This window comes from Cucumis melo, chromosome 6 (assembly GCF_025177605.1).
Source record: "Cucumis melo cultivar AY chromosome 6, USDA_Cmelo_AY_1.0, whole genome shotgun sequence".
Classification (NCBI taxonomy): domain Eukaryota; kingdom Viridiplantae; phylum Streptophyta; class Magnoliopsida; order Cucurbitales; family Cucurbitaceae; genus Cucumis; species Cucumis melo.
The window spans coordinates 37,651,143-37,666,385 of NC_066862.1; the positions used below are offsets into that span (position 1 = coordinate 37,651,143).

The following is a 15,243-nucleotide window of genomic DNA, read 5'->3' on the forward strand; positions in this document are numbered from 1 at the left end:
GAAGATTTTGAAAAGTAGCAAAAAAAAAAAAAAAAAATAGATAGGGTTTGTGGAGGTACGAATTTTTTTTAAATGATAGAAAAAAATAAAATAAGATTTGGAAAGATTTGAAAAATTGTAGAATTTCGATCTAATTATCTAGCAAGATGCATCGGAAAAACCTAAAACATAAGTTGGAAAAATTTAATATTTTAGAAAATCTCGTGGTTGATCTCGCCTGAGATTGACAGAGAAAAACAGTTTACGAGTTTAAAAGAAGTGTTATTTTAGAAAATAAAGAATAAAAGTGGGCTAATTTTGTCAATTTCCCTTAATATAGATAACAAATTTCGAAATTCAAATAAATAAATGAAATGTTTCAAAGTTTAAAGTAGGTATGATTTGAAATAACCAAATTTATTATGAAAAAATGGTTATTCACATTTCACAGATAACACAATTCTTAATCACTTGCTTTAATGGACATCATTCTAGTTGAGATTGATATCGACATCAAAATAAAACTTTTGTACTTATTTTCTCATGCATTTTGAACCTATCATTTTCTTAGTGGTAATCTCCAAGGGCACTTGAGAACAAACGAACAAAAAAAGAAAAAAAAAAGACTATCAAATTGTTTTGCGTAAATGTAACTTTGTGAACCCTACTCACTGGAGACAAATTGATTTTCTTTTGCAAGGTAAGTTGTACAATCTTTGATGACAAACCAAAATGTAATCTTATTTATGTGCAAATCTTTAGACAACGCCTATAAATGATAATCAAAGTTTTTACCTTTTCACAAAATACTAGCTATTTTGCTCAATTTATAAATATAGTAAAATATCACAATCTATCTTAGATAACCTTATATCAACAAAGGATAGACGTCGATATATTTTGCTACCCTTATTATCTGTAAATGTGTAAAATTAATGTGTGAGGTGAGCACATCAAACAATATAGCACTATGTTAGTTCAACCGTATTTATTTAGGTATTGATTAATTATTTTAATGACTTATCAAATAATTTTCATATCAAAACATGATTAAAAGAAATTATTCTTTTTATTGAAACCTTTGAATTAGCAAAATTATATACTTGAAAAAGGTATTAAGAAAATTAGACAAGAATAATAGGAAGAAATGACATTGTATATTATGTCAAAACTCCAAGTGAATGAGTAGGACCCTTGTATGTTGTTGCGATGAACACCACTATTCTTTTGGAAGGAGCAGCAATCATCCTATATCTTGGATAGTCAATTCAAAAAAAAAAAAAAAAATTACGAGTAGGGTTATTGGTGGTTCCAACGTATATGAAGTTAAAACTTTTATTTTTATTTTGGATTCCGTTATCGATTCCAACCAAACTTACACTGTATAGCCCATTAAAACAATGGACCAAAAAGAGTGAAACACTTGTAGGATTGTGTATCCAACATTTCTAAAGAAACCTAAATACAATATATGAGACTCTACTATGGATAGACTTCTATTGGTAATCGAGAGTTGGATTTTCTTTTGTACTACAACTACCCTTGGAATTGTGTTTGCAAATAAAAGGTTAATCTATAACAAAACCCAAAAATGTTTAGAACCCATATAACAAAATAAGAAAAGCCCACGATGCATGATCATTTTTTCATAATTTCCTATATGCCCTTGTGATTTATATCTTTTTTGCGATTTATTAATCTCGGGTCATCATGCAATTAAGGCTCGAGATTGAATAACTAAAGGCAGAAGCCTTTCCTCTAGGGACATCTTGGGGTAATGTATGCCTGATATTGAACAAAAATAAAGGCAGAATTCTTTCATCCCGTGCCATCTTGGTGCCACTAAGACTCGAGTCCAATAACTAAATGAGAATTCTTTCATCTTGGGACATCTCGAAGCATGGTATGCCCAAGATTGTTTATCAAAATCTACATGATCGTGTATATCGTGTGTTATTTTATCTTGTGGGTTAGTGACTTTTTTTCTATTATATATATATTTTAAAAAAACCCCATAATAAAAAGTGATTATTCGAAAATCTTAACTGCCTTATTAAGCTAACAAAAACACTTTTTTTTTTAAATTTTAACTAATGTTTAAAAGCTCATGGATGATAGTTTTTAGATTTAGCTCCCTAATTATTTGCTGACATGTAAGCAGTTTAAATAAATATATTATAATAATATCTTTTCTCATTAATACATTTTGTTGTATATATTTCAAATTTTAATTGATTCATTTTTTCTAAAATTATTTTTAAAAATTTTATCAAATAGTTTAGATTAAATAAATGAGCATTCTCAAATTAACAAATACTGAAACTATTTATAATATACAGTAAAATTAAAAAAAAAAAAAAAGCATATTTTGGGCTTTTTTGTTATATTTTGATTTTTCTTAAATTTTAAATAAAATTATTCAAATTTAATTCATACACAATATAAAAAAATTATAAACTAATTATTCATACAAAGAAATTAAAATAATAAGCCTAGTTTGGTTCTTTCCAACTAATTTACATCAATTTAGTATTAATTTACCAAATATTGTAATTATTTTTTTCACTTAAAGTAAAATTTACCAAAAATTATTTTGCATTTTCTAAAAACACAGCAGTAAATAATTAATTTAAAAGTTACGATAATTTAAAACGAAACCTAAATGGCTATTATTTTTCCCTCTATTCCTATATCTGTGACCGTCACTTAACAAAGATCACTGTGTATAGTTGACAATCATATTAGTTTTCACTTTCATGTAAGAGCAAAAGAGGGATTTCCTACCGTCTCTTTGACAAATATCATTATTAGGATGTTTTCACTTTTACCCTCCATTGCTGCAATTTGGAACTGTCTCTTTGACAAATACCATTTTGTGAAGATAATATTTAGCCATATTAATAATGATAGTTCTCATTTTACTTTCTGTAAGGACAAAAGAGGGAATTCACACCTCCAATTAATTAGGAAATAAAAAGAGAAACAAACTTCAAGGTCATTCTTCTCACTATTTCATGACTAGGAGTTGGTTTAGATTGTCTATGAATTTTTTTTTTTTATTTAAGAATACATATTTTAAAAAAATATTTTTTTTGTAAAATGGGTTTAAGATCTAAACACTTACATGTTTAGTTTGACCTCTTTCTAATGTTTATAGGAAAAATTGTGTTTGATTTGTTTTATAATAACGACGTTTATACTTAGGTCAAATTACGATAAAAGACTATTAAACATTATGAATTAATTTTATAAAAAATTACACACATTTTTAATCTTTTTTTTCAAAAATATATTTTTAAATTAATCGCATGTCCTCTTTAAATTATTAATTTTTTAGTTACTTCAAACAAAACATTAATTTCATTTTTTTTGTTTTCTTGTTTTTTTTTTGACAATTCAATTTTAAAGGCACAAATATCTTGAAATGTAAATACATAACCATAAAAAAAAAATAATTGATTTCTAACAACAAAATATACATAAGATAAATAATTTTTCCTATACAATATAATATCAACTAGACAAGAAGATGTGCGATCACATTCTTCATTCATCTTCATTCATCTTCATTTCATGAACCAAACGATCATGTTCTTCTTGACGTTTTCATGATTTCTTTCACAGGCATTAAATTGAAGTAGATTTGGTTAAGGGAGAAACATTTGCAAATCTCTATATTTAAATGTGTACGAATATATATTAAAAATATTAAAAAAAAGCAAAAAAAGAAACGACGAAGTGAAAAATAAATATTAAAAAAGAATAAAAAAATAGAAAAGAAAAATAGATATTTACAAGCGATTTCTCGCTAAATACCATATAAACATTTATTCTAAAATTTGGTTCAACATGTTTTTGTCTAAAATGATTTATTTCATAATTTCTTTTTTTCAAAATTATTTTAATCTAATCCCACACACCTCAATTTGTTTTAAAATAAATTCTTTTAGAAATTAAACCCTCTTTAATGATTGCTTTTCAATAATGGCTTCACAAATCAGCATTTCATTTTTCTTTCTTTTAAATCGGCATTTCATTGGGAAATTGCCAAAAATAGGTTAAAAAAAGAGATTTAAATGAATTTTGGGACAAGTTTTCAAAAGAAAGACTTTTAGGACAATTTGGGTGTGAATAGACAAAAATGCCCTTCCTTTCCTTTCCCTCTTCCACGTTGCTTTCCCTTCTCTCCACCATCGATTCGTTCTCTTTCGCGTATAGTTCCGTTTCCCTTCTCTTTTCTTTCGTGTAGAACACCTGAACCTACTCCGGCCATCGTCAGTTGTTCATCGTCACTTGCCCATCGTCGCTTGCCCATCGTCGTTTGCCCTTCGTCGCTTGCCCTTCGTCGCTTGCCCTTCGTCGGTCGTTGTCCAGTGCATTTCGTCGCTCCTATTCGGACCATTCAATCAACTTCGAGCGTCTTATTTAGGTGAGTTTCATGTATAACCGATTTTCAATTTATCTGCTGTAAGTAAATGTTTGTTAGGGTATTTGGTGCTATTTTCATCCGTAATTGTCTGGTTTTTGGAATTGGACTTATTTGCCGTAAATTAGTTTAGTCAAATTTTGGTTTTAGGTTCTTAGAAAGTTCAATGTTCAATGGCTAGTGAAAAATGAATTGAACTAGAGGATGAGGATTTAGTTGGATCAAATAGAGGAGGAGTAAGCAATAGGAATAGAAGGAATTAAGGTTTTTTTTTTTATCTCGCATTTTTTTTTTATCTCGCACTTATCTCGCACGTATCTCGCACGTTCCAAACTTTCACTATTTATTTCAAAATCAACTTGGTACACCTCCTAATCCATTTAGAGCTATTTTTTGCATGTTTAGTAACTCTCTTAGGCCCTCATGCTTTATCTCGCACGTATCTCGCACACATCTCGCACGTATCTCGCACACATCTCGCACGTTCCGAACTTTCACTATTTATTTCAAAATCAACTTGGTACACCTCCTAATCCATTTAGAGCTATTCTTTGCATGTTTATTAACTCTTTTAGGCCCTCATGCTTTATCTCGCACGTATCTCGCACGTATCTCGCACACATCTCGCACGTTCCGAACTTTCACTATTTATTTCAAAATCAACTTGGTACACCTCCTAATCCATTTAGAGCTATTCTTTGCATGTTTAGTAACTCTCTTAGGCCCTCATGCTTTATCTCGCACGTATCTCGCACACATCTCGCACGTATCTCGCACACATCTCGCACACATCTCGCACGTTCCAAACTTCCACTATTTATTTCAAAATCAAATTGGTACACCTCCTAATTCATTTCTTTACATCTTGCACGCATTTTGTAGGTTCTTAAGTTCAAATCAATTTTTTAAGATACAAAAGTACTTAAGGTAGTTTAAGGATGGCACATGTTCGGATTTTAGTGCGTCACGGTGGTGAATGGGATGAGGGACGAAGAAAATATGAAGGAGGAGTGTTAAAAGGCATTGTTGTCCCTAAAGAAATAACACACAAAGATTTACAGTCTGAACTATATGACCTTGCAGAAGTTGACCCTACAAAGTTTGACATAAAGATAAGATGTATATATGAGATCAAAGGGGAAAAGGAAGCTCCTCCATTTGAGTTAAGCAATGACCGTGATTTGAAGTTTTATATTCTTAGTGAAAATCCATTGGAGGTCCCCCTATACCTATCGTTTGAGCCTACAAGCAATCGAAGCATGAAAGTGTTAAACAAAGATTACAATTCAGTATCTGGGAGCAACCAAGTTCAAAATTTAAACCCTCATCCTCCTCCAATTGGAATGGATAGATTAGATGAGAATGAAGTTGATATTGGTGAAGTCGAGGGTGGCTTGTGTCATAACATGATAGGGACCAATTCGGCTATATGGGAATCATATGAGTCATATCATTCAATAGATGATACTTTTACATTGGAGTCAGTTGAGATGTACAATGAATTGTTTGACATCCCAGAACAAAGAGATGCTCCTACAAAAGATTGCAAAGGAAAAGGTAAAGTTGACTACAGGTCCTCTAGTCGGAAGTTGAAGACAAAAGGAAGTGGCTGGTCGGAAGAAAGCTCTACAAGTGAAGAGTTGGATGTAGGACAAATATTTTTTTGCAAGAGAGATTTGTCAATGAGATTAAGTGTGTTGGCAATGAAAAAAAATTTTCAGTTTGTAGTAAAAAAGTCTACAAAAGAGGTTCTTTTCGTTAGATGCATCGACAACAAGTGTGGTTGGAGATTGCGAGCGGTTAGACTGAAGGATTCAAATATATTCAAGATTAAAAAGTATGTGAAAGTTCATTCATGTTCTCTTGAGTTTTTGAATCGTGACCATAGGCAAGCAAAATCTTGGGTTGTTGGAGAATTAATAAAGTCCAAATTCAAGGGGCCCGGTCGCATATACAAACCACGTGATATCATAGAAGACATGAGGCAAGACTATGGCATAAATATGAGTTATGAGAAAGCATGGCGTGCCAGAGAAAATGCATATGAACGAGTGCGAGGGTCTCCTGAAGAGTCATATAATCTTTTGCGTAGATATGGTGAAGCACTCAAATTTACAAATTCAGGTACAATATTTCACATGGAACTCGAAGATGATCGTTTCTTTAAATATCTTTTTATGGCTGTTGGTGCATGTGTTAGAGGATTCTTAAATTGCATTAGACCGGTCATAGTCATGGACGGAACATTTCTTAAGAACAAATATCGGGGTCAGTTGATAGTGGCCGTTTGTTTAGATGGTAACAATCAGATCTATCCTCTAGCCTTTGGAGTAGTTGATAGAGAAACAGATGACTCAATACAGTGGTTCTTAGAAAAATTGAAAGGTGCAATAGGGGAGGTGCCTAATCTAGGCTTTGTGACAGATCGGAAAACATGCTTCGCCAAGGGTATTTCATCAGTTTTCCCATCTGCATTCCACGGCCTTTGTGTCCAACATTTGAGTCAAAATTTGCATGATAAATATAAGAATGACACGGTTGCTACTTTGTTTTATAATGCATCGAGAACATATCGTGAATCAACGTTTGTTGAAGCGTGGAGACATCTTCTTTCATTTCCTAATGGTTCAGGGAAATATTTAAATGATGTTGGAATAGCACGATGGTCTCGTGTTCACTGCCCAGGAAGACGGTATAACATGATGACAACAAATATAGCGGAGTCCATGAATTCTATACTGAAAGAACCTAGAGATTTGCCTATTGCTTCATTCCTTGAAAATGTTCGAGCTTTGCTACAACGTTGGTTTTGGGAGCGTCGAGAAGAAGGCATTAAAGTGACGTCTACATTGACCAAATGGGCAGAGTTAGTTATTCAAAAGAAACAAGAAGGAGCTTTGACAATGAAGGTCAACCCAATTGACTGTTACCAATTTCATGTCAAAGATTTAGATAAGGAGGAGGTCGTAAACCTTCAGACTAAAGAATGCACTTGCAAGGAGTTTCAAGCTGAGCAACTACCATGCTCACATGCCATTGCTGCAGCACGGGTTCGTAATATAAATGTTTATAGTTTATGTGCTAATTATTACACTAATGAATGTTTGTTGGCTGCATATGCGGAGGCCGTCTACCCAGTTGGGAATCAGTCAGATTGGAAGACAAGCGAAGACTACGTACATATGACTGTTTTACCTCCAAAAGTAGTCAAAAGAGTTGGTCGACCGAAGAAAAAGAGGATTCCAAGTGTTGGTGAAGCTCCGAAATTGCATAAGTGTGGTCGGTGTAAACAAATAGGTCACAACAGATTAACGTGTACCAATCCAATTTCATATACCGACAAGTCGAGCATACAAGATTAGAAATTTCCCTACCAATGTACTAAGTATTACACTAATTAATGAATGTTTGTTAATGATGTGTTTTCTTAATGATTTGTCCCAACATTCTTACTTTCTGTGCTTCCAAATGGATGAAGAAGACGAAAATAACGATTGACTTATTTATTTAAGAACACAAACACTGGTTTTATGATCGTTTAAAAATAACTAAATGTTCGTTTAAAAATATCTAAACGATCGTTTAAAAATAACTAAACAATCGGTTAAGAACAACCAAACGATCGTTTGAAAACAACTAAACGGCCAGTTGATCCATCATTTCTTGCTGAGGCAGATACCTGAAGACGGTAACGCAGATGGAATCTGTTTCTCGGTTTTAGGGAAGAACGTCCGTTTTACCCAAAAGGAATTCAACATCATAACTGGATTGTGGCCAACAAACAATCCATTGGAGAAAGATTGCGATAGCATGCGACTGCAAAGTCTTCTATTCGGATCAGAAAATAAGAAAGTAATAACATGCTTGGAAATTGAGGAAATTTTCAAGAATTTTGAGTTTACAAATGATGACGATGCTGTGAAGGTCGCCTTGGCCGTCTTTATAGAAACTGTGAGGGTCGGGAAGGATAAGAAAACACAGTTTGACATGGACATTTTGGGAAGAGTTGATGATGAAGAAGCATTTAAAAGCTTCGATTGGTCAACTTTCTTCTACACTCGTCTGCTCAACAGTTTAAAGACAAGTCTCCAAGGCAAAAAAGAAGCATACGAGCTGAAGAAGACACGAAGTTCCAAAGCAGTGTCATACTATAACATCAAAGGCTACGTCCTTGCTTTTCAGGTGATTTTTATTTCTTCATACACTTTAAGTAAATGCCAATTGAACATCAAAGTTTAACATATTTGTTTAAATGTTGTAGGTGTGGGCTTATGAAGTACTCTCAACCGCAAATGAGCACCTGGCCACAAGAAACAGTAAGGGATTAATCCCAAGGATATTGAGATGGAATTGTACACAAGCTCCATCTTACAAAATGCTGCAGAATAACATATTCGACAACAAAAATGTAAGTAAAACCTGTCAGTCATCGTTTAATATAATTACACAATCCAATAATACAATTACATTGCAGACTGTTGTTCAACCTAAACTCAAGATGTCAACCCAAGAGAAGGCTTTCATGGAGAGTCGAATTCGAGGGGATGATAACATGCAAATGGAGGAGGATGAATCCATTGGAGCAATGAACAACAAATCATTGGAGCAATCAGACTCATCTCCACAAAGAGAACAACTCTCACCCCAAAGGGAACAAAGTCAAACAGTGGCTGAGGAGTCTGAAATGCATCCAATCACCAAGAAGAAACATTTCAGATCAAAGAAGTCCAATGACAAAGAAGAACGAAGTCATTCAAAATCCTACAAGAAACTGAAGAAGGAAATAAAAGAAGTTCGTAAGGATTTATCCACACTGACTTCTATAGTCTGTAGGATGGATGACACAATCACAAAGCAGTCATTGGAGCTGTATGAAATGAAGCAGATGCTGGAGAGATTGGTCCAGGTAAAATTTGTTTTCATCATACATTAGATAAACGATCGTATAACTTTGATAGACGATCGTTTATCAAAGTTACTCGATCGTTTAACTTCGATAGACGATCGTTTATCAAAGTTACGCGATCGTTTACTTTTATATACACGATGGTTTAACAATACATTATTTTTTTAATTTTATGTTCGTTTTTATTTGTTTGTTAGAATCAAACTGAAAATCAAGGGAATGATCATACTGATCAGAATGACAATGAGTATGTTGTTCAAGAACAACATACTCAACAACAACCTACTGAAGAACAACATACTGAACATCAAGAGGAAACCCAAAGGTTAACATTTCATTCATTGTTTACTAGTTTATAAATACCTAACAATTGTATTTTTTTTTCTTATTCTCATGTTTCTTCTCATTTTGTTTAGGGAACATCAAGAGGAACGTGGTAGTGATATAAGCATAGACGGTAGGGATGCAGACTTGCTAATGACTATAAGAGATATATCGGATAGTCTAAGTCATCAAATTCAGAAAGAATCAGACCTGCCACAGATGATTACTACCGTTCCATATGTGAGCCAACCTCTTGCACTTTGTGAATTGGCTCCAATGGATCAAACTGTACAAATTGTAAATGAAGAATCTCAACTGGTATGTATACACAACAAATTTGTAGTCGTTTGAATGAATAGTTTGTTACTTGTTTAATACGATTACATTGCAGGAAACAACAAAAAAACAGGTTGAGATGAAAAAAAATGATGAACCAGTTACTTTGGTTGAAAAAGAACCAGTAACTGTGCCTGATAAAGATGTGGAAGAAAAACCAATAAAGAGAAGAAAGCTATGTAAAATAGCAAATAAAGAGGTGCAACATGAAGATGAACAAGGTAATCCACCCACAACATCTGCTCAGATCATATCAGTATCTACAACACCTGTCCCAGATGTGGAAATCAGAGAAGTAGATCCATATAATCCGATGTGGAAAGTGGATCCAAAATTATGGAAGGAATACTTGCAATGGAAAAAATCAAGAAAAACAACCCATGAAGAAAAAAAAGTAGTCTCCACAACCAGAAAGAAAGACTTTTTCAGACAGCTTGAAGAAAACACATGGGTACATGGAGACGTAAGTACTCTTCCCAAACGATCGCTTATATTTGATATACGATCGCTTCTATTAACTAAACGATCGTTAAGTTAATATTACACGATCGCTTACTACGTAAACGATCACATGTACATTTCTTATGCGATCGCTTATCCTCTCCTTTCATTCATTAAACGATCGTTTATTTTTTCTTTGTAGACATTGGATCTGCTATTCGCCCACTTGCAGAATAAAATGTTGCATCTCAAGCACCATTGCAAGCGTTCTTTTAGAATATTACATTCCTCTTTTCTGGTAAGTTGTTATTCTTTAATTTTTTTTTTGTATACAAGTTAAACTGCATCATTATATTCTGATTAAATTTTGACTTGTTCTTGAAGACTGGAATCAATAAACCAGACTGCATTGTTTGGAACCACATTTTTGATACTCATCTGGTGACACCAGATAATAAGAAAGCTGAATGGACAGACCCAACAGCACACCTAACTATATGGACAGAAAAAGATGTCGAATACTATTTCAACACTGTTGTTGGTGATTACAACGACATACCAGGGTGGGGAGATGTCAACTACGTGATTACCTGCATCAACATAAAAGAACACTGGTTGGCTATTGCAGCTGATATGAGAAAATGCAGGATCTACGTGTTCGACTCAATGCCAAATTATGTTGAGCAGAAACTTGTTGATGAAGCTCTTCAAATGCCTGCACGATGCATTGCCTCACTCGCGATTGCAATTGGAGTCAACCTCCATTCAGATCGTTTCACATATGGCCCTTGGCCAATACGCATATCGAAGGCCACATTACAGAAAGGGCGTTCATTGGATTGTGGAATTTTCTGTACCAAATTTGTTGAATGCCTTGTAACTGCTAGTGACCTTGGTTGTCTAACTGTGCCAAACATGAAACTGTTTAGACAACAATATGTGCTGGAACTTTGGGCCAATAAATACTTTTGTTAATATTTGTATTCGTTTATATAATTTTTTTATGTAATTTTTATAGAGAGAATAACATATTATAATTTTAAACTTTGTTATAAAATAAATACTTTGTGATATTTTCAATTAAACGCGACCAAAATTGAGAAAGAATATTTGAGTTAATATTTGTATTCGTTTAGATACATATCACAAAATATTCGTGTAGAGAAATACTCATCGCGCACATATGTATAAACGATCTTCTTAATAAACGATGTCTAAACGATCTTCTTAATAAACGTCAAAATATTAAGCGATCGTTTAGTAAAGTCTAAACGATCGTTTGGTAAAGTCTAAACGATCGTTTGGTAAAGTCTAAACGATCGTTCGGTAAGTGTAAACGATCTTCTTAATAAACGATGTCTAAACGATCTTCTTAATAAACGTCAAAATATTAAGCGATCGTTTAGTAAAGTCTAAACGATCGTTTGGTAAAGTCTAAACGATCGTTTGGTAAAGTCTAAACGATATTCTTAAAATCATAAAAAAATTCAGCGATCGTTTAGCTACAAGTAGTTTTGCAACATAGAGAATAATCGATACTACTAATTGAAATGTCAATTGATACTAATTGAAATGCAACATACACAATAATAGAACAGCCAATTGATACTTGTGATTTATGTTAATATTTCAATACATAGGAGTGTTGGTCCATACTTGAAATGCTAATTGTTTTCTAAAGTATGACATGTTTTCTTGACATAATGTATCTAAACCAACACCAGCAGCTATGTACTCAAAATACTTAATTGCGAATACGCCACAATCACAATTATTTCGTTGAAGTGGAATTGGGTCAACAATGACAACTGGCCAAGGTTCCTTGTATGTCGATGATCTACCTCTCCTATCAAAGAAGCCAGTACTATCTAACAACTTTGGCACCAACTGTCGAATGGGCAGTAATATGTTTGTCATCTCTTCGGCAGTTGTAAGTGACGGAAGCGAATCCCATACCTTCACTTGACAACTTACCAAATCCAAGCATAATAGAACCCAATGGTTGCCATGGACATTGAATGGAGAGTAAACGTAATCAACACTTGCCCAAGGATCTTGGAAGTCCACTTTTGACCCGACAACATAGTCAACCAACCTATACTCTTCGTCCCAGTCAAACGGGCGATTCTCTTTAATACATTCTTTGTATAGGGGCCACTTCGAAACTAAAATGCGCTGCAAAGAAAAACATACAAACGCAAATATCAGACCGAAAGACAAATATCAAACGCAAATACATACATAAAGTAACGAGACGATTACAAACCATAAAGATTGTGTCTGCAGTTGTGAAGTTCTGAGAAGAAGGTATCCCGGCTGCCTTAATCTTCAAGCGAATGAAAAGAAAAAGTGCATCCAAATGCTAATACAAACAAAAGTAAGCAGTAAATGTATAGAACCATAACAATGATAAAATTATAATTGCATAAATGATAAGATAATCCCATACCTCATCCGACAACCACCGGCGACACATAAACAAGTCTCTGAAAAAAGCCTTCGATTTTTTCCCATGAAAGGTTTCACGCAGCTCATCGTCTGTACGCTTGTCTGTAATCCAAGCTCGAAGTCTATCTAAATGGACGTCAAGTATTTTGTGCATAGGATCATAAACAATTGCTTCAGACTCAGAGGTGCTGGTGGTTGATGTCAGAGACCGTTTAGGTAGAGTTGTGAATGGGGTTGATAGGTAAACACTTGCACGCTTCCTACGGGCGGGCCGAACGTGTGGTCGTTGAGTGAGAAATGGTTCTATCTCTATGACGTCCTCATCGTCAACGACATCTATTGGCTCCTCTAAACCAATATCAACCTTCTTCTCCAACACATCTTCGTCACCCTATGGAAGCTCATAATGCATTAGTGTATATAATGATAGAAATTAAACATCAATATTAGCATGAACATGGAACCAAACCTTCTTTTTAACTTCAATGTGTTCATCCTCCAAGCCTTCGGACACCTTGTGGTCCCCTTCGTCACCCTATGGAACCTCAAAATGAATTAGCGAGAACATGGTTACCAAATATGAAACAACTAACGTGAATACACTTAACAGTTTCATTCCTAACCTTTCTTTGAAGTCCAATGTGCTTCAATATGGTTGACATCAGGCCCTTCAATTCGTCAATATCGGATTTTATAGTATTAAGTTGGCCTTCAACAACCGCTACTCGATCTTGGAGATTTCGAATAGCCTTTTTCATCTTAATCTTGGACTTCTGTTTCTTACTCTTTTTCAACTCATCTTCATCGTTAACAACTTCTCGTACTCTTTTTGAACCACCATTCTTCGACTGAATAATGGTAGATGAGCGGAAGTTTTCAAAAAGTTCACCTGAAGCAATTTTCAATTGCTCCTCTTCAGGTGTCATCTCAATGACCGCCTTAATTATAAACTGCAAATAGAAAAAGGCAAATGTATTTAGGACAAAGAAATAAGCACAAAATCACGCGATCCTTAAGTAAGTTACTATTGCTTGCTACTTACCATTGGCGAGTCAAACACCTGGCTTATAGTTTGGGACTTTGGTGATTGTTGGCACACCCACCTCAGCATTCGTGGTATGGCATGATCGTTTACTTTATCTACACCACATCCAATGATGGTTGGTATAGACTCATATGCCCAAACCTATTCCACATTTGACAAACAAGTTTAGAAAGTGCCACAAGATATATATAGATATATAAACAAGTGGTTATACAATCGTTTGAAAACAACTATACGATCATTTAACATAACTAAACGATCGTTAAAAAGAACTAAACGATCGTTTAAATAACTAAACGATCGTTTAAAATAACTAAACGATCGTTTAAAATAACTAAACGATCGTTTCAAATAACTAAACGATCTTTTTAAAGTTTTGAAGTAAGAAGTAAGAAGTCAAATACCTGTAATGCATGCGGAAATCCATTGATAGTATATTTTTTTGTCTGTGTTGATTTCTTCTTTCCCTTGGCATATTGCTTGTCCAAGGCTCTTTTCAATGCACTTAGCGTGCGTACAAAAACAATCCGACCCCAATCATAATTATTAAATGAATTCCAATCATCAGCAATCTTCAAAAAACCAATGTCCACTTTGGTTCGCCTATCTTTTCCCAACAAAGATATCTCTATAAAGTAGACTAAAGCTAATTTGACGATATCATTGTCATCACCCTCGTATTCCAAAAATATATCTTCTAAGTCGCTAACGTAAACACAGTCCTTGTCTTTGAAAAACTTCTCCAACAGTCGACTGTTCCCACCCAACTGAATATAGTCCTCTTTAGGACCCCATAGTCCAGTTACGATGTTAAACTCTCTCCTACCGAAAGTACAAACAACGCCCCCTAGTAGGAAACTTATAGAATCCTTTCCTTCATCTTCCACCTCCCTTAACAGTAAGTAGTGGATGAGTGGCCCATTGAAGACAATATTTAGGTCCAAAAAGTGCCCAAACTTTGTTTTCCTAAATAAGGCTAATTGATCGGGTTTGAGTTTGGCCTTAATATTATGTGTTGTCTTTTCCAAATGAGACAAACAGCTTACTAGGGAATAAAAATGATGGGAAGGATTAATCTTGTAGAAGGGTCCGTCGGTCGATGTTGAAGTCGATGTCATGATTCAAGCCAAGAAAAAGCAAATATATTGAAAATGGGTTACAGATAAAACTCACTGAAATAAGAGAACACGCTCAAAGTTGATTCTTAGGTTCGAAAAGGAGAAGCGACGAAATGCACTGGAGGACCGACGACAGACGAACAGTCGGAGTATCTTCGAAGAGCAGAGCGGGAAATTTCAAAAGCCAAAGAAAGGAGATGTTTTTTTTTTTTACTTCAGG

General features: G+C 34.2%; 1 protein-coding gene and 1 long non-coding RNA gene across 2 annotated transcripts; one reads left to right on the top strand and one right to left on the bottom strand.

Annotated features, from left to right (window-relative positions):
• Positions 1-10,362: 10,362 nt before the first annotated feature.
• On the top strand, positions 10,363-10,916 carry LOC127150058 (uncharacterized). Its single transcript, XR_007821987.1, has 3 exons — positions 10,363-10,434; positions 10,615-10,710; positions 10,797-10,916. It is a non-coding gene; the product is annotated as an uncharacterized LOC127150058 (long non-coding RNA).
• A 1,083-nt stretch (positions 10,917-11,999) lies between these two features.
• Positions 12,000-13,805, bottom strand: LOC127150059 (uncharacterized). Its single transcript, XM_051086802.1, has 5 exons — positions 13,484-13,805; positions 13,330-13,395; positions 12,862-13,251; positions 12,679-12,774; positions 12,000-12,587 (listed from the first exon to the last, which is right to left on the bottom strand). The coding sequence occupies exons 1-5, from the start codon at positions 13,784-13,786 to the stop codon at positions 12,042-12,044; spliced, it is 1,401 nt and encodes a 466-aa protein (XP_050942759.1). The 5' UTR covers positions 13,787-13,805; the 3' UTR covers positions 12,000-12,041.
• Positions 13,806-15,243: the final 1,438 nt, after the last annotated feature.